Genomic DNA, 27,344 nt, shown 5'->3' on the forward strand with positions numbered 1-27,344 from the left:
CCTCCTTAATCGGCCCAATCAAATGGGGTCGCTAAGAGGAAAAACCGCACGCTGTCCGATTTGGTGAATGCCATGTTGAACACTGTTGGTTTATCTAAGACATGGTAGGGGGAGGCTTTGTTGACTTCGTGTCATGTCCTGAATAGAATTCCAAACAAGAATAAAGAAAAAACCCGTTATGAGGAGTGGGTTGGGAGAAAACCATCATTTTCGTATTTGCGCACTTGGGGATGTTTGGCTAAGGTCAATGTTCCAATTCCGAAGAAACGCAAACTGGGACCAAAGACAGTAGATTGTATCTTTCTAGGCTATGCTCAGTGCAGCGTTGGTTATAGATTTTTAGTGGTTAAATCCGAGGTACCCGATATGCATCTTGATAGTATTATGGAGTCTCGTGACGCAATATTTTTTGAGAATATGTTTCCTATGAAAGATATGCATAGCACTGCTAGAATATCTTCTGAGATAATTCCTAAACCTAGTACATCAAGTGATTATTCTGAAGAACCACATGAACAACCACATGACATAGTCCTTGAGAAGGATGAAAATGAAGCTCCTAAACGGAGTAAGAGATGGAGGATTGAAAAATCCTTTGGTAATGATTTCATTGTGTACCTTGTGGACAATACTCCTACGACCATTGTAGAGGCATTTGCATCTCCTGATGCGGATGATTGGAAAGAATCTGTAAAAAATGAGATGGAATCGATTCTTTCAAATGGAACGTGGGAATTATCTGAGAGACCATATGGTTGTAAGCCAGTTGGCTGTAAGTGGGTGTTTAAGAAGAAACTAAGGCCCGATGGTACTATTGAGAAGTACAAGGCACGACTTGCAGCCAAAGGCTACACCCAACGAGAAGGCAAGATTATTTTGACACCTGCACCTGTTGCTAGAATGACCACCACTCGTGTACTACTTTCCCTGGCTGCCTCCTATTGTCTTATCATTCATCAAATGGACGTGAAGACAAATTTCCTTAGTGGAGAGTTGGAAGAGGAAATCTATATGGATCAACCTGATGGTTTCGTGGTAAAAGGTGAAGAGACAAAGGTGTGCAAATTGTCAAAATCTTTGTATGGGCTGAAACAGGCACCTAAGCAATGGCATGGGAAGTTTGACAGAACTCTGACTTCTGCAGGCTTTGTCATAAATGAGGCTGATAGGTGAGTGTACTATTGCCATGGTGGGGGCAATAGTGTTATTTTGTTCTTGCATGTTGACGACATACTGATTTTTCGGTACAAGCATGATTGTGAAAAATGAGGTCAAGTCTTTTCTATCAAAATGTTTTGATACGAAAGATCTGGGAGAAGCTGATGTGATTCTGAACATTAAGCTTATTAAGGATGAGAGTGGGATTACTGTTGGGGAACGTTGTAGAAAACAAAAATTTCCTACGGTTTCACCAAGATCCATCTAGGAGTTCATCTAGCAATGAGTGATTGGATTGCATCTACATACCTTTGTAGATCACGCGCGGAAGCGTTCAAAGAACGGGGATGAGGAAGGCGTACTCGACGTGATCCAAATCACCGGAGATCCTAGCGCCGAACGGACGGCACCTCCGCGTTCAACACACGTACGGTCAGCGTGACATCTCCTTCTTCTTGATCCAGCAAGGGGGAAGGAGAGGTTGAGGAAGATTGCTCCAGCAGTAGCACGACGGCGTGGTGGTGATGGAGCTGCAATACTCTGGCAGGGCTTCGCCAAGCACTATGGAGGAGGAGGAGGTGTTGGAGAGGGAGAGGGAGGCACCAAAGGCAAGGGGGTGAGAGGTCCTCCCTTCCCCGCACTATATATAGGGGGCCTAGGGGGGGGGGGCGCCGGCCCTAGGAGATGCAATCTCCTAGGGGGCGGCGGCCAAGGGAGGAATCCCTCCTCCCCAAGGCACCTAGGAGGTGCCTTCCCCTCCTAGGACTCTTCCTTTAGGGTTTCCCCCACCCTAGGCGCATGGGCCCTAGGGGGAAGTGGCGCCCCAGCCCACTTTGGGCTGGATCCCTTCCCACTTCAGCCCATGGGGCCCTCCGGGATAGGTGGCCCCACCCGGTGGACCCCCGGGACCCTTCCGGTGGTCCCGGTACAATACCGGTGACCCCGAAACTTGTCCCGATGGCCGAAATAGCACTTCCTATATATAATTCTTTACCTCCAGACCATTCCGGAACTCCTCGTGACGTCTGGGATCTCATCCGGGACTCCGAACAACATTCGGGTTACTGCATATACATATCCCTACAACCCTAGCGTCACCGAACCTTAAGTGTGTAGACCCTACGGGTTCGGGAGACATGTAGACATGACCGAGATCGCTCTCCGGTCAATAACCAACAGCGGGATCTGGATACCCATGTTGGCTCCCACATGCTCCTCGATGATCTCATCGGATGAACCACGATGTCGAGGATTCAAGCAACCCCGTATACAATTCCCTTTGTCAATCGGTATGTTACTTGCCCGAGATCTGATCGTCGGTATCCCAATACCTCGTTCAATCTCGTTACCGGCAAGTCACTTTACTCGTACCGTAATGCATGATCCCGTGACCAGACACTTGGTCACTTTGAGCTCATAATGATGATGCATTACCGAGTGGGCCCAGTGATACCTCTCCGTCATACGGAGTGACAAATCCCAGTCTTGATCCGTGTCAACCCAACAGACACTTTCGGAGATACCCGTAGTATACCTTTATAGTCACCCAGTTACGTTGTGACGTTTGGTACACCCAAAGCACTCCTACGGTATCCGGGAGTTACACGATCTCATGGTCTAAGGAAAGGATACTTGACATTGGAAAACTCTAGCAAACGAACTATACGATCTTGTGCTATGTTTAGGATTGGGTCTTGTCCATCACATCATTCTCCTAATGATGTGATCTCGTTATCAATGACATCCAATGTCCATAGTCAGGAAACCATGACTATCTGTTGATCAACGAGCTAGTCAACTAGAGGCTTACTAGGGACATGTTGGTGTCTATTATTCACACATGTATTACGATTTCCGGATAACACAATTATAGCATGAATAAAGACAATTATCATGAACAAGGAAATATAATAATAATGCTTTTATTATTGCCTCTAGGGCATATTTCCAACAGTCTCCCACTTGCACTAGAGTCAATAATCTAGTTACATTGTGATGAATCGAACACCCATGGAATTCTGGTGTTGATCATGTTTTGCTCTAGGGAGAGGTTTAGTCAACGGATCTGCTACATTCAGGTCCGTATGTACTTTACAAATATCTATGTCTCCATCTTGAACATTTTCACGAATGGAGTTGAAGCGACGCTTGATGTGCCTTGTCTTCTTGTGAAACCTGGGCTCCTTGGCAAGTGCAATAGCTCCAGTGTTGTCACAGAAGAGCTTGATCGGCCCCGACGCATTGGGTATGACTCCTAGGTCGGTGATGAACTCCTTCACCCAAATTGCTTCATGCGCTGCCTCCGAGGCTGCCATGTACTCCGCTTCACATGTAGATCCCGCCACGACGCTCTGCTTGCAACTGCACCAGCTTACTGCCCCACCATTCAAAATATACACGTATCCGGTTTGTGACTTAGAGTCATCCAGATCTGTGTCGAAGCTAGCGTCGACGTAACCCTTTACGACGAGCTCTTCGTCACCTCCATAAACGAGAAACATTTCCTTAGTCCTTTTCAGGTACTTCAGGATATTCTTGACCGCTGTCCAGTGTTCCTTGCCGGGATTACTTTGGTACCTTCCTACCAAACTTACGGCAAGGTTTACATCAGGTCTGGTACACAGCATGGCATACATAATAGAACCTATGGCTGAGGCATAGGGGATGACACTCATCTCTTCTATATCTTCTGCCGTGGTCGGACATTGAGCTGAGCTCAATTTCACACCTTGCAACACAGGCAAGAACCCCTTCTTAGACTGATCCATATTGAACTTCTTCAATATCTTATCAAGGTATGTGCTTTGTGAAAGACCTATGAGGCGTCTTGATCTATCTCTATAGATCTTGATGCCTAATATATATGCAGCTTCTCCAAGGTCCTTCATTGAAAAACTCTTATTCAAGTAGGCCTTAATGCTGTCCAAGAGTTCTATATCATTTCCCATCAAAAGTATGTCATCTACATATAATATGAGAAATGCTACAGAGCTCCCACTCACTTTCTTGTAAACGCAGGCTTCTCCATAAGTCTGCTGTAAACCCAAACGCTTTGATCATCTCATCAAAGCGAATGTTCCAACTCCGAGATGCTTGCACCAGCCCATAAATCGAGCGTTGGAGCTTGCACACCTTGTCAGCATTCTTAGGATCGACAAAACCTTCCGGCTGCATCATATACAATTCTTCCTTAAGGAAACCATTAAGGAATGCCGTTTTGACGTCCATTTGCCATATCTCATAATCATAGAATGCGGCAATTGCTAACATGATTCGGACGGACTTTAGCTTCGCTACCGGTGAGAAAGTCTCATCGTAGTCAACCCCTTGAACTTGTCGATAACCCTTAGCGACAAGCCGAGCTTTATAGATGGTCACATTACCATCCGCGTCTGTCTTCTTCTTAAAGATCCATTTATTTTCTATGGCTCGCCGCTCAACGGGCAAGTCAGTCAAAGTCCATACTTCGTTTTCATACATGGATCCTATCTCGGATTTCATGGCTTCTAGCCATTTGTCGGAATCCGGGCCCGCCATCGCTTCTTCATAGTTCGAAGGTTCACCGTTGTCTAACAACATGATTTCCAAGACAGGGTTGCCGTACCACTCTGGTGCGGAACGTGTCCTTGTGGACCTTCGAATTTCAGTAGGAGCTTGATCAGAAGTATCTTGATCATCATCATTAACTTCCTCTCTAGTCGGTGCAGGCACCTCAGGAACATTTTCTTGAGTTGCGCCATTTTCCGGTTCAAGAGGTAATACTTCATCAAGTTCTACTTTCCTCCCACTTACTTCTTTCGAGAGAAACTCTTTCTCTAGAAAGGATCCATTCTTGGCAACAAAGATCTTGCCTTCGGATCTGAGGTAGAAGGTATACCCAATAGTTTCTTTAGGGTATCCTATGAAGACGCATTTTTCCGACTTGGGTTCGAGCTTTTCAGGTTGAAGTTTCTTGACATAAGCATCGCATCCCCAAACTTTTAGAAACGACAGCTTAGGTTTCTTCCCAAACCATAATTCATACGGTGTCGTCTCAACGGATTTCGACGGAGCCCTATTTAAAGTGAATGCGGCAGTCTCTAAAGCATAGCCCCAAAAAGATAGCGGTAAATCGGTAAGAGACATCATAGATCGCACCATATCTAATAGAGTGCGATTACGACGTTCGGACACACCATTACGCTGAGGTGTTCCAGGCGGCGTGAGTTGTGAAACTATTCCACATTTTCTTAAGTGTGTGCCAAACTCGTGACTCAAGTATTCTCCTCCACGATCTGATCGCAGGAACTTGATTTTCCTGTCACGTTGATTCTCAACCTCACTCTGAAATTCCTTGAACTTTTCAAAGGTTTCAGACTTGTGTTTCATTAAGTAGACATACCCATATCTACTCAAGTCATCAGTGAGGGTGAGAACATAACGATAGCCACCGCGAGCCTCAACACTCATTGGACCGCACACATCAGTATGTATGATTTCCAATAAGTTGGTTGCTCGCTCCATTGTTCCTGAGAACGGAGTCTTGGTCATTTTACCCATGAGGCATGGTTCGCACGTGTCAAATGATTCGTAATCAAGAGACTCTAAAAGTCCATCAGCATGGAGCTTCTTCATGCGTTTGACACCTATGTGACCAAGGCGGCAGTGCCACAAGTATGTGGGACTATCACTATCAATCTTACATCTTTTGGTATTCACACTATGAACATGTGTAGCATTACGCTCAAGATCCATTAAGAATAAACCATTCACCATCGGAGCATGACCATAAAACATATCTCTCATATAAATAGAACAACCATTATTCTCGGATTTAAATGAGTAGCCATCTCGAATTAAACGAGATCCTGATACAATGTTCATGCTCAAAGCTGGCACTAAATAACAATTATTAAGGTTTAAAACTAATCCCGAAGGTAAATGTAGAGGTAGCGTGCCGACGGCGATCACATTGACCTTGGAACCATTCCCGACGCACATCGTCACCTCGTCCTTCGCCAGTCTCCGCTTATTCCGCAGCTCCTGCTTTGAGTTACAAATGTGAGCAACTGCACCGGTATCAAATACCCAGGAGCTACTACGAGTACTGGTAAGGTACACATCAATTACATGTATATCACATATACCTTTCGTTTTGCCGGCCTTCTTGTCCGCTAAGTATTTGGGGCAGTTCCGCTTCCAGTGACCACTTCCCTTGCAATAAAAGCACTCAGTCTCGGGCTTGGGTCCATTCTTTGGCTTCTTCCCGGCAGCTTGCTTGCCGGGCGCGGCAACTCCCTTGCCGTCCTTCTTGAAGCTTTCTTACCCTTGCCCTTCTTGAACTTAGTGGTTTTATTCACCATCAACACTTGATGTTCCTTTTTGACTTCTACCTCTGCTGATTTCAGCATTGCAAATACTTCAGGAATGGTCTTTTCCATCCCCTGCATATTGAAGTTCATCACAAAGCTCTTGTAGCTTGGTGGAAGCGACTGAAGGATTCTGTCAATGACCGCGTCATCCGGGAGATTAACTCCCAGCTGAGTCAAGCGGTTATGCAACCCAGACATAGTGAGTATGTGCTCACTGACAGAACTATTTTCCTCCATCTTAGAGCTGAAGAACTTGTCGGAGACTTCATATCTCTCGACCCGGGCATGAGCTTGGAAAACCATTTTCAGCTCTTCGAACATCTCATATGCTCCGTGTCTCTCAAAACACTTTTGGAGCCCCGGCTCTAAGCTGTAAAGCATGCCGCACTGAACGAGGGAGTAGTCATCGGTACGTGCCTGCCAAGCATTCATAACGTCTTGTTCTGCAGGGAGAATAGGTGCGTCACCCAGCGGTGCTTGTAGGACATCATCTTTCTTGGCAGCTATGAGGATGATCCTCAGGTTCCGGACCCAGTCCGTGTAGTTGCTGCCATCATCTTTCAGCTTGGTTTTCTCTAGGAACGCGTTGAAGTTGAGGACTACGTTGGCCATTTGATCTACAAGACATATTGTAAAATATTTAGACTAAGTTCATGATAATTAAGTTCATCTAATCAAATTATTCAATGAACTCCCACTTAGATAGACATCCCTCCTGCAATCTAAGTATAACATGATCCGAGTTAACTAGGCCGTGTCCGATCATCACGTGAGACGGACTAGTCAACATCGGTGAACATCTTCATGTTGATCGTATCTTCTATACGACTCATGCTCGACCTTTCGGTCTTATGTGTTCCGAGGCCATGTCTGTACATGCTAGGCTCGTCAAGTCAACCTAAGTGTTTGCATGTGTAAATCTGTCTTACACCCATTGTATGTGAACGTTAGAATCTATCACACCCGATCATCACGTGGTGCTTCGAAACAATGAACTGTCGCAATGGTGCACAGTTAGGGGGAACACTTTCTTGAAATTATTATGAGGGATCATCTTATTTACTACCGTCATTCTAAGTAAACAAGATGCAAAAACATGATAAACATCTCATGCAATCAAATAATAATAGCGACATGATATGGCCAATATCACATAGCTCCTTTGATCTCCATCTTGGGGCTCCATGATCATCTTGTCACTGTAGGGGAACGTAGCATAAATTCAAAATTTTCCTACGTGTCACCAAGGTCTATCTATGGAGTCATCTAGCAACGAGGGAGGAGTGGATCTACATACCCTTGTAGATCGCGCGCGGAAGCGTTCAAGAGAACGGGGTTGATGGAGTCGTACTCGTCGTGATCCAAATCACCAATGATCCTAGCGCCGAACGGACGGCACCTCCGCGTTCAACACACGTACGGAGCAGCGACGTCTCCTCCTTCTTGATCCAGCAAGGGGGGAGGAGAGGTTGATGGAGATCCAACAGCACGACGGCGTGGTGGTGGAAGTAGCGGGATTCCAACAGGGCTTCGCCAAGCACTGTGGGAGGAGGGAGATGTGTCATGGGAGGGAGAGGGAGGCGCCAGGGCTTGGGTATGGTTGCCCTCCCTTCCCCCCACTATATATAGGGCCAAGGGAGACGGGGGAGGCGCAGCCTTGTCCCTTCCTCCAAGGAAGGGTGCGGCCAGGGAGGAGTCCCTCCTCCCCAAGGCACCTCGGAGGTGCCTTCCCCCTTTAGGACTCTTCCTTTCTCTTGTCCCTTTGGCGCATGGGCCTCTAGGGGCTGGTGCCCTTGGCCCATGTAGGCCAAGGCGCACCCCCTACAGCCCATGTGGCCCCCCGGGGCAGGTGGCCCCACCCGGTGGACCCCCGGGACCCTTCCGGTGGTCCTGGTACAATACCGGTGACCCCGAAACTTGTCCCGATGGCCGAAATAGCACTTCCTATATATAATTCTTTACCTCCGGACCATTCCGAAACTCCTCGTGACGTCCGGGATCTCATCCAGGACTCCTAACAACTTTCGGGTTACCACATACTAATATCTCTATAACCCTAGCGTCACCGAACCTTAAGTGTGTAGACCCTACGGGTTCGGGAGACATGCAGACATGACCGAGATGACTCTCCGGTCAATAACCAACAGCGGGATCTGGATACCCATGTTGGCTCCCACATGTTCCACGATGATCTCATCGGATGAACCACGATGTCAAGGACTTAATCAATCCCGTATACAATTCCCTTTGTCTAGCGGTACGATACTTGCCCGAGATTCGATCGTCGGTATCCCGATACCTTGTTCAATCTCGTTACCGGCAAGTCTCTTTACTCGTTCCGTAACACATCATCCCGTGATCAACTCCTTGATCACATTGTGCACATTATGATGATGTCCTACCGAGTGGGCCCAGAGATACCTCTCCGTCACACGGAGTGACAAATCCCAGTCTCGATTCGTGCCAACCCAACAGACACTTTCGGAGATACCTGTAGTGTACCTTTATAGCCACCCAGTTACGTTGTGACGTTTGGCACACCCAAAGCACTCCTACGGTATCCGGGAGTTGCACAATCTCATGGTCTAAGGAAATGATACTTGACATTAGAAAAGCTTTAGCATACGAACTACACGATCTTGTGCTATGCTTAGGATTGGGTCTTGTCCATCACATCATTCTCCTAATGATGTGATCCCGTTATCAACGACATCCAATGTCCATGGTCAGGAAACCGTAACCATCTATTGATCAACGAGCTAGTCAACTAGAGGCTTACTAGGGACATGGTGTTGTCTATGTATCCACACATGTATCTGAGTTTCCTATCAATACAGTTCTAGCATGGATAATAAACGATTATCATGAATAAGGAAATATAATAATAACCAATTTATTATTGCCTCTAGGGCATACTTCCAACAGTCTCCCACTTGCACTAGAGTCAATAATCCAGTTCACATCGCTATGTGACTAACACTCAAGGTCACATCCCCATGTGACTAACAACCAAAGAGTTTACTAGAGTCAATAATCTAGTTCACATCGATATGTGATTAACACTCAAGGTCACATCCCCATGTGACTAACACCCAAAGAGTTTGCTAGAGTCAATAATCTAGTTCACATTTCCATGTGATTAACACTCGATGAGTTCTGGGTTTGAACATGTTATGCTTGTGAGAGATGTTATAGTCAACGGGTCTGAATCTTCCAGATCCGTATGTACTTCGCAAATTTCTATGTCATCTTGTAGATGCAACTACTATGCTACATTTGGAGCTATTCCAAATAACTGTTCTACTTGGAGCTATTCTAAATTGTTGCTCCATTATACGTATCCGGTATCTCTACTCAGAGCTATCCGGATAGGTGTTAAGCTTGCATCGACGTAACTCTTTACGTCGAACTCTTTTACCACCTCCATAATCGAGAAAATTCCTTAGTCCCCCTAGTTACTAAGGATAACTTTGACCGCTGTCCTGCGATCCATTCTTGGATCACTCTTGTACCCCTTGACTGACTCATGGCAAGGCACACTTCAGGTGCGGTACACAGCATAGCATACTGTAGAGCCTATGACTAAAGCATAGGGGACGACCTTCGTCCTTCCTCTTTCTTCTGCTGTGGTCGAGCTTTAAGTCTTAACTTCATACCTTACAACTCAGGCAAGAACTCCTTCTTTGACTGATCCATCTTGAACACCTTCAAGATCATGTCAAGGTATGTGCTCATTTGAAAGTACCATTAAGCGTTTTGATCTATCCTTATAGATCTTGATGCTCAATGTTCAAGTAGCTTAATCCAGGCTTTCCATTGAAAAACACTTTCCAAATAACCCTATATGCTTTCCAGAAATTCTACGTCATTTCTGATCAACAATATGTCAACAACATATATTCATCAGAAATTCTATAGTGCTCCCACTCACTTCTTTGGAAATACAAGTTTCTCATAAACTTTGTATAAACCCAAAATCTTTGATCATCTCATCAAAGCATACATTCCAACTCCGAGATGCTTACTCCAGTCCTTAGAAGGATTGCTGGAGCTTTGCATACTTATTAGCATCTTTCAGGATTGACAAAACCTTCCGGTTGTATCACATACAACCTTTCCTCAAGAAAATCGTCGAGGAAACAATGTTTTGACATCCTATCTGCAAGATTTCATAAATAATGCAGTAATCGCTAATATAATTCCAACAGACTCTTAGCATCGCTACGAGTGAGAAAGTCTCATCGTAGTCAACTCCTTGAACTTGTCGGAAAACATCTTAACGACAAGTCGAGCTTTCTTAATGGTGATACTTACCATCATTGTCCGTCTTCCTTTTAAAATCCATCTGTACTCAACAGCCTTACGACCATCGAGTAGTTCTGCCAAAGTCTACACTTTGTTTTCATACATGGATCCTCTCTCGGATTTTATGGCCTCGAGCCATTTATCGGAATCCGGGCCCACCATCGCTTCTCCATAGCTCGTAGGTTCATTGTTGTCTAGCAACATGACTTCCAAGACAGGATTACGTACCACTCTGAAGTAGTACGCATCCTTGTCATCCCACGAGGTTTGGTAGTGACTTGATCTGAAGTTTCATGATCACTATCATAAGCTTCCACTTCAATTGGTGTAGGTGCCACAGGAACAACTCCTGTGCCCTGCCACACACTAGTTGAAGAGACGGTTCAATAACCTCATCAAGTCTCCACCATCCTCCCACTCAATTCTTTCGAGAGAAACTTTTCCTCGAGAAAGGACCCGATTCTAGAAACAATCCCTTATTGCTTTCGGATCTGAGACAGGAGGTATACCCAACTGTTTTGGGTGTCCTATGAAGATGCATTTATCCGCTTTGGGTTCGAGCTTATCAGCCTGAAACTTTTTCACATAAGCGTCGCAGCCCCAAACTTTTAAGAAATGACAGCTTAGGTTTCTCTAAACCATAGTTCATACGGTGTCATCTCATCGGAATTACGTGGTGCCCTATTTAAAGTGAATGTGGTTGTCTCTAATGCCTAACCCATAAACTATCGTGGTAATTCGATAAGAGACATCATGGTATGCATCATATCCAATAGGGTGCAGTTATGATGTTCGGACACACCATCACACTATGGTGTTCCAGGCTGTATTAGTTGTGAAACAATTTCCACAATGTCTTAATTCTGTGCCAAACTCGTAATTCAGATATTCATCTCTATGATCATATCATAGATATTTTATCCTCTTGTCACGACGATCTTTCAACTTCACCCTGAAATTACTTGAACCTTTCAATAATTCAGACTCGTGATTCATCAAGTAAATATACTCAACATCTACTCAAATCATCTGTGAAGTAAGAACATAACGATATCCACTACATGCCTCAGCACTCATTGGACTGCACACATCAAAATGTATTACTTCCAACAAGTTGCTTTCTAGTTCCATTTTACTGAAAACGAGGCTTTCAGTCATCTTGCCCATGTGGTATGATTTGCATGTCTCAAGTGATTCAAAATCAAGTGAGTCCAAACGGTCCATTTGCATGGAGTTTCTTCATGCATATACACCAATAGACATGGTTCGCATGTCTCAAACCTTTCAAAAACGAGTGAGCCCAAAGATCCATCAACATGGAGCTTCTTCATGCGTTTTATACCGATATGACTTAAGTGGCAGTGCCACAAGTAGGTGGTACTATCATTACTATCTTTTGGCATGAACATGTGTATCACTACGATCGAGATTCAATAAACCATTCATTTCAGGTGTAAGACCATTGAAGGTATTATTCAAATAAACAGAGTAACCATTATTCTCTTTAAATGAATAACCGTATTGCGATAGACATAATCCAATCATGTCTATGCTCAACGCAAACACTAATCTCAATGGTAGAGGGAGCGTGCGATGCTTGATCATATCAACATTGGAAACACTTCCAACACATATCGTCAGCTCACCTTTAGCTAGTCTCCGTTTATTCCGTAGCTTTTATTTCGAGTTACTAACACTTAGCAACCGAACCGGTATCTAATACCCTGGTGCTACTAGGAGTACTAGTAAAGTACACATCAACACAATGTATATCCAATATACTTCTATCGACCTTGCCAGCCTTCTTATCTACCAAGTATCTAGGGTAATTCTGCTCCAGTGGCTGTTCCCCTTTATTACAGAAGCACTTAGTCTCGGGTTTGGGTTCAACCTTGGGTTTCTTCACTAGAGCAGCAGCTGATTTGCCGTTTCATGAAGCATCCCTTTTTGCCCTTGCCCTTCTTGAAACTAGTGGTTTCACCAACCATCAACAATTGATGCTCCTTCTTGATTTCTACTTTTGTGGTGTCAAACATCGCGAATATCTCAAGGATCATCATATATGTCCCTGATATATTATAGTTCATCACGAAGCTCTAGCAGCTTGGTGGTAATGACTTCGGAGAAACATCACTATCTCATCTGGAAGATCAACTCCCACTCGATTCAAATGATTGTTGTACTCAGACAATCTGAGCACAAGCTCAACAATTGAGCTTTTCTCCCTTAGTTTGCAGGCTAAGAAAATCGTCGGAGGTCTTATACCTCTTGACGTGGGCACGAGCCTGAAATCCCAATTTCAGCCCTCGAAACATCTCATATGTTTCGCGACGTTTCAAAACGTCTTCGGTGCCTCAACTCTAAACCGTTTAACTGAACTATCACGTAGTTATCAAAATGTGTATGTCAGATGTTCGCAACATCCACAGACGACGTTCGAGGTTCAGCACACTGAGCGGTGCATTAAGGACATAAGCCTTCTATGAAGCAATGAGGACAATCCTCAGTTTACGGACCTAGTCCGCATAATTGCTACTATCAACTTTCAACTAAATTTTCTCTAGGAACATATCTAAACAGTAGAACTGAAGCGCGAGCTACGACATAATTTGCGAAGACCTTTTGACTATGTTCAGGATAATTAAGTTCATCTTATGAACTCCCACTCAGATAGACATCCCTCTAGTCATCTAAGTGATTACATGATCCGAGTCAACTAGGCCGTGTCCGATCATCACGTGAGACGGACTAGTCATCATCGGTGAACATCTTCATGTTGATCGTATCTACCATACGACTCATGCTCGACCTTTCGGTCTTCTGTGTTCCGAGGCCATGTCTGTACACTGCTAGGCTCGTCAAGTCAACCTAAGTGTTTCGCGTGTGTAAATCTGTCTTACACCCGTTGTATGTGAACGTTAGAATCTACACACCCGATCATCACGTGGTGCTTCGAAACAACGAACTGTCGCAACGGTGCACAGTTAGGGGGAACACTTTCTTGAAATTTTATGAGGGATCATCTTATTTACTACCGTCGTTCTAAGTAAACAAGATGCAAAAACATGATAAACATCACATGCAATCAAAATAGTGACATGATATGGCCAATATCATATTGCTCCTTTTGATCTCCATCTTCGGGGCTCCATGATCATCTATCGTCACCGGCATGACACCATGATCTCCATCATCATGATCTCCATCATCGTGTCTTCATGAAGTTGTCTCGCCAACTATTACTTCTACTACTATAGCTAACGGTTAGCAATAAAGTAAAGTAATTACATGACGTTTATGTTGACACGCAGGTCATAAATAAATTAAGACAACTCCTATGGCTCCTGCCGGTTGTCATACTCATCGACATGCAAGTCGTGATTCCTATTACAAGAACATGATCAATCTCATACATCACATATATCATTCATCACATCCTTTTGGCCATATCACATCACATAGCATACCCTGCAAAAACAAGTTAGACGTCCTCTAATTGTTGTTTGCATGTTTTACGTGGCTGCTATGGGTTTCTAGCAAGAACGTTTCTTACCTACGCAAAAACCACAACGTGATATGCCAATTGCTATTTACCCTTCATAAGGACCCTTTTCATCGAATCCGATCCGACTAAAGTGGGAGAGACAGACACCCGCTAGCCACCTTATGCAACTAGTGCATGTCAGTCGGTGGAACCAGTCTCACGTAAGAGTACGTGTAAGGTCGGTCCGGGCCGCTTCATCCCACGATGCCGCCGAATCAAGATAAGACTAGTAACGGCAAGCATATTGAACAAAATCAACGCCCACAACTACTTTGTGTTCTACTCGTGCATAGAAACTACGCATAGACCTAGCTCATGATGCCACTGTTGGGGAACGTAGCATAAATTCAAAATTTTCCTACGTGTCACCAAGATCTATCTATGGAGTCATCTAGCAACGAGGGAGGAGTGGATCTACATACCCTTGTAGATCGCACGCCGAAGCGTTCAAGAGAACGGGGTTGATGGAGTCGTACTCGTCGTGATCCAAATCACCGATGATCCTAGCGCCGAACGGACGGCACCTCCGCGTTCAACACACGTACGGAGCAGCGACGTCTCCTCCTTCTTGATCCAGCAAGGGGGAGGAGAGGTTGATGGAGATCCAACAGCACGACGGCGTGGTGGTGGAAGTAGCGGGATTCCAACAGGGCTTCGCCAAGCGCTGTGGGAGGAGGGAGATGTGTCATGGGAGGGAGAGGGAGGCGCCAGGGCTTAGGTATGGTTGCCCTCCCTTCCCCCCACTATATATAGGGCCAAGGGAGAGGGGGAGGCGCAGCCTTGGCCCTTCCTCCAAGGAAGGGTGCGGCCAGGGAGGAGTCCCTCCTCCCCAAGGCACCTCGGAGGTGCCTTCCCCCTTTAGGACTCTTCCTTTCTCTTGTCCCTTTGGCGCATGGGCCTCTAGGGGCTGGTGCCCTTGGCCCATGTAGGCCAAGGCGCACCCCCTACAGCCCATGTGGCCCCCCGGGGCAGGTGGCCCCACCCGGTGGACCCCCGGGACCCTTCCGGTGGTCCCGGTACAATACCGGTGACCCCGAAACTTGTCCCGATGGCCGAAATAGCACTTCCTATATATAATTCTTTACCTCTGGACCATTCCGGAACTCCTCGTGACGTCCGGGATCTCATCCGGGACTCCGAACAACTTTCGGGTTACCGCATACTAATATCTCTATAACCCTAGCGTCACCGAACCTTAAGTGTGTAGACCCTACGGGTTCGGGAGACATGCAGACATGACCGAGATGACTCTCCGGTCAATAACCAACAGCGGGATCTGGATACCCATGTTGGCTCCCACATGTTCCACGATGATCTCATCGGATGAACCACGATGTCAAGGACTTAATCAATCCCGTATACAATTCCCTTTGTCTAGCGGTACGATACTTGCCCGAGATTCGATCGTCGGTATCCCGATACCTTGTTCAATCTCGTTACCGGCAAGTCTCTTTACTCGTTCCGTAACACATCATCCCGTGATCAACTCCTTGATCACATTGTGCACATTATGATGATGTCCTACCGAGTGGGCCCAGAGATACCTCTCCGTCACACGGAGTGACAAATCCCAGTCTTGATTCGTGCCAACCCAACAGACACTTTCGGAGATACCTGTAGTGTACCTTTATAGTCACCCAGTTACGTTGTGACGTTTGGCACACCCAAAGCACTCCTACGGTATCCGGGAGTTGCACAATCTCATGGTCTAAGGAAATGATACTTGACATTAGAAAAGCTTTAGCATACGAACTACATGATCTTGTGCTAGGCTTAGGATTGGGTCTTGTCCATCACATCATTCTCCTAATGATGTGATCCCGTTATCAACGACATCCAATGTCCATGGTCAGGAAACCGTAACCATCTATTGATCAACGAGCTAGTCAACTAGAGGCTTACTAGGGACATGGTGTTGTCTATGTATCCACACATGTATCTGAGTTTCCTATCAATACAGTTCTAGCATGGATAATAAACGATTATCATGAACAAGGAAATATAATAATAACCAATTTATTATTGCCTCTAGGGCATACTTCCAACAGTCACCGGCATGACACCATGATCTCCATCATCATGATCTCCATCATCGTGTCTCCGTGAAGTTGCTCGCCAACTATTACTTCTACTACTATGGCTAACGCGTTTAGCAATAAAGTAAAGTAATTTACATGGCGTTTCTCAATGACACGCAGGTCATACAAAAAATAAAGACAACTCCTATGGCTCCTGCCGGTTGTCATACTCATCGACATGCAAGTCGTGATTCCTATTACAATAGCATGAACATCTCATACATCACATATATATCATTCATCATTCATCACAACTTTGGCCATATCATATCGCAAAGCACTTGCTGCAAAAACAAGTTAGACGTCCTCTAATTGTTGTTGCAAGTTTTACGTGGCTGAAATAGGGTTCTAGCAAGAACGTTTTCTTACCTACGTGTAAGCCACAACGTGATTTGTCAACTTCTATTTACCCTTCATAAGGACCCTTTTCGTCGAATCTGCCCCAACTAAAGTGGGAGAGACAGACACCCGCCAGCCACCTTATGCAACTAGTGCATGTTAGTCGGTGGAACCGGTCTCACGTAAGCGTACGTGTAAGGTTGGTCCGGGCCGCTTCATCCCACAATACCATTGAAGCAAGATAAGACTAGTAGCGGCAAGAAAGTTGACAACATCAACGCCCATAACAAATTGTGTTCTACTCGTGCAAGAGAACTACGCATAGACCTAGCTCATGATGCCACTGTTGGGGAACGTTGTAGAAAACAAAAATTTCCTACGGTTTCACCAAGATCCATCTAGGAGTTCATCTAGCAACGAGTGATTGGATTGCATCTACATACCTTTGTAGATCACGCGCGGAAGCGTTCAAAGAACGGGGATGAGGAAGGCGTACTCGACGTGATCCAAATCACTGGAGATCCTAGCGCCGAACGGACGGCACCTCCGTGTTCAACACACGTACGGTCAACGTGACGTCTCCTTCTTCTTGATCCAGCAAGGGGGAAGGAGAGGTTGAGGAAGATGGCTCCAGCAGCAGCACGACGGCGTGGTGGTGATGGAGCTGCAGTACTCCGGCAGGGCTTCGCCAAGCACTATGGAGGAGGAGGAGGTGTTGGAGAGGGAGAGGGAAGCACCAAAGTCAAGGGGGTGAGAGGTCCTCCCTTCCCCCCACTATATATAGGGGGCCTAGGGGGGGCACCGGCCCTAGGAGATGCAATCTCCTAGGGGGGGCGGCGGCCAAGGGAGGAATCCCTCCTCCTCAAGGCACCTAGGAGGTGCCTTCCCCTCCTAGGACTCTTCCTTTAGGGTTTCCCCCACCCTAGGCGCATGGGCCCTAGGGGGAAGTGGCGCCCCAGCCCACTTTGGGCTGGATCCCTCCCACTTCAGCCCATGGGGCCCTCCGGGATAGGTGGCCCCACCCGGTGGACCCCCGGGACCCTTCCGGTGGTCCCGGTACAATACCGGTGACCCCGAAACTTGTCCCGATGGCCGAAATAGCACTTCCTATATATAATTCTTTACCTCCGGACCATTCTGGAACTCCTCGTGACGTCCGCGATCTCATCTGGGACTCCGAACAACATTCGGGTTACTGCATATACATATCCCTACAACCCTAGCGTCACCGAACCTTAAGTGTGTAGACCCTACGGGTTCGGGAGACATGTAGACATGACCGAGATCGCTCTCCGGTCAATAACCAACAGCGGGATCTGGATACCCATGTTGGCTCCCACATGCTCCTCGATGATCTCATTGGATGAGCCATGATGTCGAGGATTCAAGCAACCCCGTATACAATTCCCTTTGTCAATCGGTATGTTACTTGCCCGAGATCTGATCGTCGGTATCCCAATACCTCGTTCAATCTCATTACCGGCAAGTCACTTTACTCGTACCGTAATGCATGATCCCGTGACCAGACACTTGGTCACATTGAGCTCATAATGATGATGCATTACCGAGTGGGCCCAGTGATACCTCTCCGTCATACGGAGTGACAAATCCTAGTCTTGATCCGTGTCAACCCAACAGACACTTTCGGAGATACCCGTAGTATACCTTTATAGTCACCCAGTTACGTTGTGACGTTTGGTATACCCAAAGCACTCCTATGGTATCCGGGAGTTACACGATCTCATGGTCTAAGGAAAGGATACTTGACATTGGAAAACTCTAGCAAACGAACTATACGATCTTGTGCTATGTTTAGGATTGGGTCTTGTCCATCACATCATTCTCCTAATGATATGATCTCGTTATCAATGACATCCAATGTCCATAGTCAGGAAACCATGACTATCCATTGATCAACGAGCTAGTCAACTAGAGGCTTACTAGGGACATGCTGGTGTCTATTATTCACACATGTATTACAATTTCCGGATAATACAATTATAGCATGAATAAAGACAATTATCATGAACAAGGAAATATAATAATAATGATTTTATTATTGCCTCTAGGGCATATTTCCAACAATTACGCTAACGCAATCACACTATGTTGAGAAGGTCTTGAGCCGTTTTGGCTTTAATGATAGCAAGAGCAAGACTTCTCCAACACCTTATGATCCCAGCGTGACTCTATGAAAGAACAAGAAAACATCGAGAGATCAATTGAAATACTCTCAAATTGTTGGTTCACTCATGTACCTTGCGAGTGCAACAAGGCCTGATATCTCTTTTGCTATGGGCAAGTTGAGCAGGTTCATGTCAAACCCGGGTAATTATCATTGGCATGCACTTGAAAGGGTCATGCACTATCTGAATGGTACGGCGAGCTATGGGATTCACTATTCAGGGCACCCTGCTGTGCTTGAAGGATATAGTGACTCGAACTGGATATCGGACGTCGATGAACTCTACGCCACAAGTGGATATGCATTTCTTCTTGGAGGTGGCGCAGTGTCATGGAGGTCTTGCAAATAGACCATATTGACGAGGTCAACCATGGAAGCAGAACTTACTGCTTTAGATACAACCACTGTTGAAGCAGAATGGCTGCGTGAGCTCTTGATGGACTTGCCGGTGGTTGAGAAACCTGTACCGGCCATCCTCATGAACTGTGACAATCAAACCGTGATTGCCAAAGTGAACAGTTCTAAGTATAGTGCAAAGTCATCAAGACAAGTTAAAAGACGATTGAAGTCTGTCAGGAAATTGAGAAACTCTGGAGTAATTACTGTTACGTATATTCAAACAGACAAAAACCTGGCAGATCCCTTTACGAAGGGACTATCATGTAATGTGATAGAAAATGCATCAAGGGAGATGGGTATGAGACCCGTGAGTGTCACACCATAGTGGTAACCCAACCTATGTGATCGGAGATCCCGTGAATTAGGACATGGGAAGAACAAGCTAGTGGTTTGACTAAGGAGAGTATCTAGTAAGCCCTCTCTAAGTGGAGATGCATAACTCTCAAAGAGCTGCAAGGCAGGTTGGCAACATGCCTTAATGTGTTTATAACGGCTATTGATAGCAAAGATATTGTCCTACAGAGCATTCTTGAAAGAACACACCTATATGAGTCCGACTATAAATGTCGCAGTCTATGAGATTTGGGTGATCTCTAGTAAACTCATGAAGAGACCAGGGAGTACGACGTATATGCTCTACCCGCGGGGTAGACTACTGGCAGCTAGGTACTGGTTATGACTTTGAGTAAAGTCCGTTGGCACAAAACTTGCAATTCAAGGCATAGTCCATTGTTCAAGTTGCTAATAGATGTAGCTTAAGGCTCTAGGCGGAAGTTCAACTTAACAGTCTCTACTGAAACACTGGTATATAAACAAGTAGCAAGGATTGGCAAATCTTCAAATGGGCATTTGAGGTCTGGTGGGGGATTGTTAGGATATTGGGCCCATTTATAGGGCAGCCCAATAGGCAATTTCTGAAATCTCAAAGGCCCATGTGTGTGAGCAAGTGGTAGGAGTGGGAAGTTTAGTCCCACCCCGGAAGTTGAAGGAGTTGCACACCATCCTATAAGGTGGAGTGATGTAGCATTTGTAAGTGAGTGAGAATAATAGAGCCTCTCGCGCACTCCTCCTCCTCCTCCTCCGCTCGCTCGACTCACACGCCGCGCCGCGCCGCGATCGCGTTTCGTGAATTCGAGCCTCGAGCCGAGACAAATTCTGTCTTTTTTGGCTGCTTAGGAAAACCGAGTCTGGAGTCGTGACAGACGCGTCATAGCCTAGTCGGTTCGGGTCGCTCCCGCAATTGACTCGGACGTGCGATGTGGGCCTCCCACGTTGCACCCGTCAGGGTTTTCCAAACCTCTATATAAGGACATGCTGCGAGCGCCGCAACACACAGAAAACCAATCTAGGTTTTGCCACACCTCGTTCCTTGCGCCGCCACCGTAGTCCACCCCATCCCGAGCACCGGCGTGCACCGACGAACGGGAGAGTAGGTCTTCGGAACCACTCGCCTTTGTGATCCTATACGGGAGAGGGAAAATAAGATTGGACGCTAATAAGTGCCACACGTGTGGGCGTTAGGGAGTCTGCCCATACATTTTGTGTGATGCATAAGAGGAACAGCCCACACACCTACGTGTGGGCAGAACAAGTAATGCCCACACACCTCTTTTTTCTCTCTCGATCCCTCTCACACGCATGCGTGTGGGCGAAATAGATAACGCCCACACGCCCCGTACGTCAGGTCTCGTACTCGTGGTCCTGCACACCCGCGTGACAGTCATGCGCATCCCGCAGTTGCCATGGTCCAGACCCTCGTCCATGTTCGTTTAACTGTAGTTGCCATGTCGCTGAACTTCGGTTGCCATGTCGGACAACTACAGTTGCCATGGTTGCTCAACTGCAGTTGCCATGTATGGTCTAGTCTACTGTAATTGCCATGATTTCAAAACTTTAGGAGTTGCCACCCACTAACACTAGGCAGTTGCCGTGTAGCACTACGAAAAGATACAGCAAAAAAACATGTTCGGGTAAAAGAGAGAGTTGCCATGTGCTCACGAGCACGCTAAGGCAGTTGCCATGTAAAAAAAGAGAGTTGGCATCTGCTTACGTGCACGCTATGACAGTTGCCATATACCATGCAAAAACACATGGCAACTCGGGTAAAAGAAAGTTGCCATCTGCTTACAAGCAAAGCTAGGGCAGTTGTCATGTACCCTGCAGAAACACATGACAACTGCCAGCTTTGGGTGTGGGCGAGGAGACGAACGTGTGGGCGAAGTGATAAACGCCCACACACCAGCCCCCTGTGTGTGCGTAAAAGCTGATGTGTGGGTGAATTGTTAAACGCCCACACACCAGCCCCCCGTGTGGTGAAAAAGGCCATGTGGGCGACCGGATGAATGCCCACACACCAGTTTAGTCCTACGTGGCACACAAAAACTGTTAGAACGCGCCAAGATTCGTGCAGAATTGGTTGGACGAGAATCCATGCGTGTGGGCGAGTTGCCAGACGCCCACACGTGTGGGCGTTAGTGTTTCGATAAGATTTTTGGGAAGCGCCACGCGCGCGACTGCTTGCTGTCTCCATCACGGCTCGCCTACCGTTTAGGTCGAGCGATCTTGCTCGTCGTCGTCTATAACGTCGTCTTCTGTGGCCGGTCTTCACCAACGTCGTCATCAACAACATCGCTGCACCAACGACTACCTCATCTGCAAACGATCGGTATAACTGCAGTGTCCCATCTGGTTGGTTAAACATGTTTGCCAGTATCATGTTTTGCGATGTTGTACTGCTACTGTTCATGTTGTTTAGTGCTTCTAGTACGCTTGAGATTCAAATGTTAGTAGCGGTTTTCATCATGTTTAATATTCTGTAATTAATCATGGAAATTATGCCTAATTACTTAACATGATCTAGGAAGGAGCACGTGAAAAGGAGAAGGCCTTGCCTCCGTCACGATGAGCGGCGGCGCCCACCACGACTGGTCAGAGCGCTAGACGGCGGCCGGGCCAGTTGAGTAGGCGTTACCAGGCGCACTGTCGTCAAAGATGGCCACTGCGCTTCCTCCACGCCGCCATGCCTTTCCCTGCAGCTGCGAGTAGGAGCCAGCAGGAGGACAAGGAGAAGGAGCAAGTTTGTGGACTCCCGATGCCTTCGGTTTGTTTAAAAAAAAACCGACTCTCTGTTCGGGCCGAAATCCAGGCTCGTGAGTTTACATCCTGGAGGGACACGCGTCGTTGCAAGTCCCACCATCGATCTCCTCCCGCTCCCGTCGCGAAGGAAAAAGCACCAAGCACCAAACCCTAATCGCCTTCCTTCCTCCCCCCGCTGCCATGTCATCTCCTCGTTCCCGGCGTGGTATCTTGACCACAATCCCGGTCTCCGACGATGGGACCTTCGGCTACTCCGTCCCGTCCCCGGCCCATTGCTCCAGTGCAGCAGCTACACTGCGTCCGTATGTTTTTCACAAAAAAAAAAACTGCTTCCCTATGAACAACTCCCACGTCGTTTTCATGTTGTGTTCTATCTCCATAGATTAGCATCCTCAGATTTCTCATGGGAGTGGACTCTGTTGTTTAGTTTATACAACGTACGGCAATATATTTGTGTTCTTCGAAATCGATTTGATTTGTCCATGGTTTTTGGGACCGTGGTGGGTGGTCTCGTGATGTCTAGTATTTTATTTAACTACTACTCCTCTGTTCACTTTTATAAAGCTTTGTAGATGTTTCGGACACTATATAAAAGTAAACGGAGGGAGTAATAAAATCAACTTGGTCATAGCACGTCGATTATACGGATTATTCATTTATGTCCTTGTATGAATGAATTATGCTTCTCCTCTGCTCATTGAATCTGCCTGCTTGTTCCGCTTCAGGTTTTGGGGGACAGAGCACAAGCCTGCTCCATTGGTGCTGCCGCAAGGGCAAACAATTCGTGAGTCCATTGCCCGCTCCTTGAAGCAAGAGCAAGAGAGTAAGTTTTCGAATTTGTCCGTGCTTCCCAGTTGCCTCCCAGGGGCACGAAATTTTTCGACTCTTGGGCTGCCTCTTCTGTACCAGCAACCAGATCACTGGGGAATTAGATTTTACACCCGAATTGATCTCAAGGGATCTTTCCACACATATCCTCATGTGGGTGGACCATTTGAGAGCTTAACTGAAGTTAACAGTGCTATTGAGCTCTACCTTAGGGGCCGCCAGGAGGAGCAAATGTAAGACTTCTCAACTTTGTTCCTTCTAGGTTTCTGCCAGTCCTGTTTAATTTGTGCCAATACATGCAGTTAAGTAAATGTATAACACAAATTAGGATTTTTTTTGTTTGAATAGAGCCAAGTTTGACTATATAGAAGCTGTCTGTAAATTGTAATAGAAATGCCAGCCTATACTACTTGGATCTACTTGAAGTTTTTTTACTGTATTTGTGAGAATTACTGAAATATTCATAAGTCATATATGCGTAGCTGTAAATTAACAAAGCACATATGAAAACTATGCTGCCACATCCTATCTAGGTATAGTTTGCCAGAATAACAATTTTTACTTTTGGTTGGCTTTTTTTTGCTAGGCACACCCACATGCATAGCTATGCTTTCTTGTGTGCAAAATAATGGTGATAACCAGAAAAATTATGCTAGCGTACTGAGTTCAATTCTGCAAGGAAAGATTGATATGTTTTCTCTTGCATCGTGAACTTGCATGTTAGCAACAGCAGAGTAGCCAGTCTTTTTAATGGACTTTTTGTCAATCTGTTTCCTTCACCTGTGAGAATGTTCAGTGTGCCAGCCATTTAAATGATCTGATCTTACTAGGTTTGTGGGATTATCTGGAGTGGAGCTTGCTGTACAAAAGTGCCTTTACTGGCCTGATGGCAGAAGGAAAAAGCATTTGGCGTCCCAACCAATTGAGGCAGAAATCACATATCTGATCTCAGGCAGAAATCAAATCACAAACTGACCTGGTCACGAAAAAATTTCACTCTGCTGACCCTTTGGTGTGGCGCCCGACATCCGGGCGCCGCACCCTACCGTGCAGCGCCCTTTCCTTAGGCGTCGCACATCCTGCCAGCGTGGCAGCCCTGGTCCAGTTGCGGCCCCACACGCACCTGTGCAACGCCTAAGATCTAGGCGCCACACACCTGTAATGTGCAGCGCCTAGCTCTTGGGCGCTGCACAGTCTGTGTTCCACTTGGGCTGGCCCCACCCTCTCTCCCCTCCCACCCCCACCCCACACACCCCCACCCGACCCAAACCCTTAGACTTGCGGCCCTCCTCTCTTCCCCTCTCCCCCCTCTCAAATCCTTCTCAAATCTTGCAAATCCGCCACACACCGTGGATTTCGAAGCCAACCCCTCCCTTAAGGTAATCTCCTCCGATCCCCTCGTTTTCATCCATAGGAATTGTCACATTTGCTCAAATCTTGCTAGTTTGGGGAAACCCTAGATTTTGATAGGATTTGGAAATTTGTGTTGAATGATGTTATATTTCTTTGCTAATTTGGGTTGTTTAGGCTTCCATAGTATGCTAGGGTTAGGGTTATGTGTGTTTGATGTTGGTGTTAGGGTTATGTTGGTGTTAGGGTTGTGGTTATTGTTATGTGGGGGTTAGGGTTATTAATTCATATATATGTTAGGGCATATGTGTGCAAATATTTTTCTTAAGTATTTACTTGATATATGTGTGTTTTTGATTATTGTAGGGATGGGGAGAACATGTGTTTATGTTCATCATGTGGATAAAGAGGCCTTTTTGATTGGCAATGTTGAGACGGACCCGGATGAGCTTGACATGGTGTTTGAGAGTAGTCCTAGCTATGCGGAGCTTTTGAAACAAGTGAGGAAAGATTTGAATTGGATGGACCCAAGTGACGTTGTTGAGTTCGAGGGAAGGCATAATGTTGGTTTAGGAATGCACATCCGTTGGAAGACAATGCGTGTGAACTCCGAGCAACGTTGGGTTGCATACAAGGAGACGGTTGCGGAATCTCTAGACAAGACTCTTGAGTTATTTGCCTCCAAGAAGGAGCGTTCCAGTTGGTTTTGCACCCCAAAAATTGCTAAGTCAGTGTGCAGCGCCCAAGAGAAAGGCGCCACACTATACAGTGCAGCGCCTAATCCATGGGCGCTGCACTGTATAATGTGGCGTCCTTCCCTTGGGCGCTGCACACTGACTTAGCAATTTTTGGGGTGCAAAACCAACTGGAACGCTCCTGGTGCTCTCTGGACTGGAATGTCCAGGTGTGCAGCGCCTAAAGGAGAGGCGCTGCACTCTGTAGTGTGGCGCCTTTCCCTTAGGCGCTGCACCCCTGGACATTTATTAGGCTGCACCAACTCCCTCCCACCCATCCCCACCCCACACACCCCACCCTCCACACAAACCCGAAGCTCAGTGCCTCCCCTCTGCCCTCCTCTCTCCCCCTCTCAAATCCTTCTCAGATCCGGAGTATTTGACCGTGGATTTCGAAGCCAACCCCTCCCTTAAGGTAATCTCCTCCGATCCCCTCGTTTTCATCCATAGGAATTGTCACATTTGCTCAAATCTTGCTAGTTTGGGGGAAACCCTAGTTTTTGATAGGATTTGGAAATTTGTGTTTCTTTGCTAATTTGGTATGGTTAGGTTTTCATAGTATGCTAGGGTTAGGGTTATGTTTGGTGTTAGGGTTTGTTGGTGGTTATTGTTAAGTGGGGGTTAGGGTTGACCAATAATTCTCGGTTTTGTAGGCATGGCTTCATCCGGTTCCATGACGAGGCCACCGTGTGCTAACCAAGAAGACATGCCGAACAAGTGGGAGGACGCATCTTTGGACAAGGTGAAGGAGAAAGATGTCAACATCCCGCCTTGTTGGTGTGGAGATGTTTGCAAGGTGAAGGTGTCCACCGACCGAAAGAAAGCATGGACGGAAGGGCGGAGATATTTTGTATGCCCGAACTATGCTTATGATCGTGCACTTCCAACTAACGCCTATGACCAACCACCGGTAAGCTCGAGAAGTAAAATGTTACTCTCAAATGTGTGTCAACACTAACAACAAATTTTTATGCAGTCACCGCCTCCTCTATGCAAGTACTTCACGTGGATAGATCTTGAAGTGCCAGAAGATGTGAAAAAGGACCAATACGCAGATTGTCTTAGGCGGCAACGACGGTTCGAAGAATCGTTTCGAAGAGGCTTGGAGGAAGAGCGTCGTCAGAAGGAGAGGATGGAGCGGAAGAAACGAGAGGAGGAGAGGGCACGCCAAGCGAAACTTGCTCGTGAGGAGGAGAGGGCAAGAAAGCTTGCAAAGGCTCACGAGGCGCAAGAGGAGGACTCGGCACGTGACAAGAAGGGGAAATGGCCTCGCTCTACTCAGTAGGGACTTCGCTTCGGTGCACTCGTCGTCAACTATTTCTAATGAATGTGTCATGAAGTTGTGAGGGCATGTGAGATGTTGGTGAACTATCTTCTAGGGCAAGCTGCCATTTGTCATTTGTAATGAATGTGTCGTGAACCATGTCGTAGTAATGTTTGAATTGTCTTAAGTTATGAACTCGTCTGCTTAAAATTTATGTTTGTTCAAATTGTTGTGATGCTGCAGTCATTGTAAGTATTGTGGATGTGATGCAAGCCAACTGTGGCTCTCTGGATCGTCATGGAAGTAGTGCAGCGCCTAAGGACAGGGCGCTGCACTATATAGTGCAGCGCCCAATTGTTGGGCGCCCCACAGTACAGTGCAGCGCCTATATGTTGGGCGCTGCAGTGCTGCTATAAGCAAAACTGCAGAAACAGATGCCATTTTGGCCTCCTGCAGCAGCACTCACATAATAAAAATACTGTAAACTGCACTAGTAAGAGTTCACCAACATATAACATAATAAAAAAACTGTAAACTGCAGAAACTAATAACTTGAACATCATATCATTTAAGACAATTCAACATTACTTCAGGTTCGCAAACACAAATACCACACTAGTAAGAGTTCACCAACATATAACATAACCTCACAAGTTCGTCAACCTAATTAAACGGCTACAATTAACATGAACAAGCACTAATGCCTTCCGCGC

The 27,344-nt window shown here is 46.3% G+C and overlaps 1 protein-coding gene across 1 annotated transcript; it reads left to right on the forward strand.

Moving 5' to 3' along the window:
* Positions 1-22,441: 22,441 nt before the first annotated feature.
* Positions 22,442-23,520, forward strand: LOC123191601 (uncharacterized). The gene is made up of 2 exons (XM_044604270.1): positions 22,442-22,757; positions 23,181-23,520. Exons 1-2 carry the CDS (start codon positions 22,636-22,638, stop codon positions 23,518-23,520), a joined length of 462 nt encoding a protein of 153 aa, XP_044460205.1. The 5' UTR covers positions 22,442-22,635.
* Positions 23,521-27,344: the final 3,824 nt, after the last annotated feature.

Source organism: Triticum aestivum, chromosome 2A (assembly GCF_018294505.1).
Source record: "Triticum aestivum cultivar Chinese Spring chromosome 2A, IWGSC CS RefSeq v2.1, whole genome shotgun sequence".
In the NCBI taxonomy this organism is placed as follows: Eukaryota; Viridiplantae; Streptophyta; class Magnoliopsida; order Poales; family Poaceae; genus Triticum; species Triticum aestivum.

Coding starts and splice junctions, on each gene's coding strand:
- LOC123191601 (XM_044604270.1), top strand. CDS start 22,636: ATGTCATCTCCTCGTTCCCGGCGTGGTATCTTGACCACAATCCCGGTC. Junction 22,758..23,180: donor GCAGCAGCTACACTGCGTCC/GTATGTTTTTCA, acceptor GTTCCGCTTCAG/GTTTTGGGGGACAGAGCACA.